This window comes from Phanerochaete carnosa (assembly GCF_000300595.1).
Source record: "Phanerochaete carnosa HHB-10118-sp unplaced genomic scaffold PHACAscaffold_3, whole genome shotgun sequence".
Taxonomy (NCBI): domain Eukaryota; kingdom Fungi; phylum Basidiomycota; class Agaricomycetes; order Polyporales; family Phanerochaetaceae; genus Phanerochaete; species Phanerochaete carnosa.
Window position 1 is genome coordinate 3,813,457 of NW_006767630.1, and position 1,482 is coordinate 3,814,938.

The window sequence follows — 1,482 nt, forward strand, 5'->3', positions numbered from 1 at the left end:
TCGCTGATATGGGGATTAGGCGGATTAATGACGGAGACATGGCCTCATGGTAGGCGCACGTCGAACGCACTTAGTCGTCGACATCGGATAGACGACTTACATGCAGTTGAATGTGAGGAACACAAGTTCTTTCATCAACTCATCGTACGAAACATACAATTAAACCACTTTACATCCTATCAGATCAGAGCAATTGTATCTTCTTTGGCGATGCACAAGGGGAAGCCAGCAATCCAGGCTGATTAATGCACCCGCAAAACCCCTCGCTGAGACGAAGATGGCCCTTGGAATGCAGCGCAGGGAACGCGTCGGCAAGACAGTTGTTCAAGCAGCTATGCGCCTGGAAGGTGCGCGACGGCATCAGGACCACAGTCCAAACTCGGACGGACTTGACGAGGCCATCGTCCACGAGGCTGCGCAGCTCCGCATCTGCGCGGCCTATGAATGGAGAATCTTGTACCAATATGTGTCGCGCCTCGGCCGTCTGCGCCTGGTCGTCATATCCCATGGGGAACGGCCACATGTGGAGCTCCAGCTCAATGTACTCGAGCGGAGGCGGGTTGTCGGGACGTTCGCGCAGCGCCGCTACGGTCGCAGCGAGCGTGGTCCAGGGCTCGTCGTACAAGAAACCTTCCCTCTCTCTGTCTGATCTACTCGAGACTACAATGGCCAGTGTTATTCTGCGCAATGCAGGCATGTTCGCGAAATTGACGTTCGGACACATTTCCGTCTCCTCTGTGGGACGAGCGGTTATCAGCATGGCCGTGAAACGGGAGCAGATAGGAGGGCGTGCCTTCAAATCTCGGAGAATGAATAAAATCCGTGATATGTTCCACTGTTGCTGCACAAGCGTTTACTATCGTCCGGGTTTCGTCAAAGAAGCCCAGGACGTTCAAGTACCTGACATCCGCCATACGTAGCACCCACACGAAGACCGGCAGGAGTTCACACATGCAGATTACGAAGGACTGGATGCGAGGCAGCACATTAGGGTCGACGTCGTAGCTGTCGTAGACATCGCTGTCATTGACTTGAGGCGGGTCGTGCTCCTCTGCTGCGTCCCAAATTTCCTCATTCTCGTCTTCGCCGGGTTCCACGTAGTCACCGTCACCTGGAGCCCACTCCACCCTGATGAGTTCAAGCTTCTTAAGCTCGGGAAACAGGACGAGCAGGTCACAGAGTGCACGCGGATCGTACTCCTCGTGCCTGCGCCACCGGTACCACTCTCCATCGATGGTGAGCGACTGGAGGCGAAACTGCTGGATGACGGGCTGCTCAGGCCGCTTGTATAGGACGCCGCGAAGCTCGAGGGCGAGGAGCTCGGGGAACATGGGCAAGTAGCGCGGGAGCACATTGGCGAAGTCGATCCTGCTATTCTTCCCACATCCCCAGCGCAGTGTTAGCTTCTTGGCGTACTGACGGTGCGTAAAGATGGGCTCCTGGACAAAGTCTTGCAGAGCAATTCGCGGTCGATTGCTCGCC

General features: G+C 55.7%; 1 protein-coding gene across 1 annotated transcript; it reads left to right on the forward strand.

Moving 5' to 3' along the window:
- The first annotated feature begins 212 nt into the window (after window positions 1-212).
- Window positions 213-718, forward strand: PHACADRAFT_253123 (uncharacterized protein). The gene has a single exon (XM_007393884.1). The coding sequence runs from the start codon at window positions 278-280 to the stop codon at window positions 647-649; it is 372 nt and encodes a 123-aa protein (XP_007393946.1). The 5' UTR covers window positions 213-277; the 3' UTR covers window positions 650-718.
- The last annotated feature ends 764 nt before the right edge of the window (window positions 719-1,482 follow it).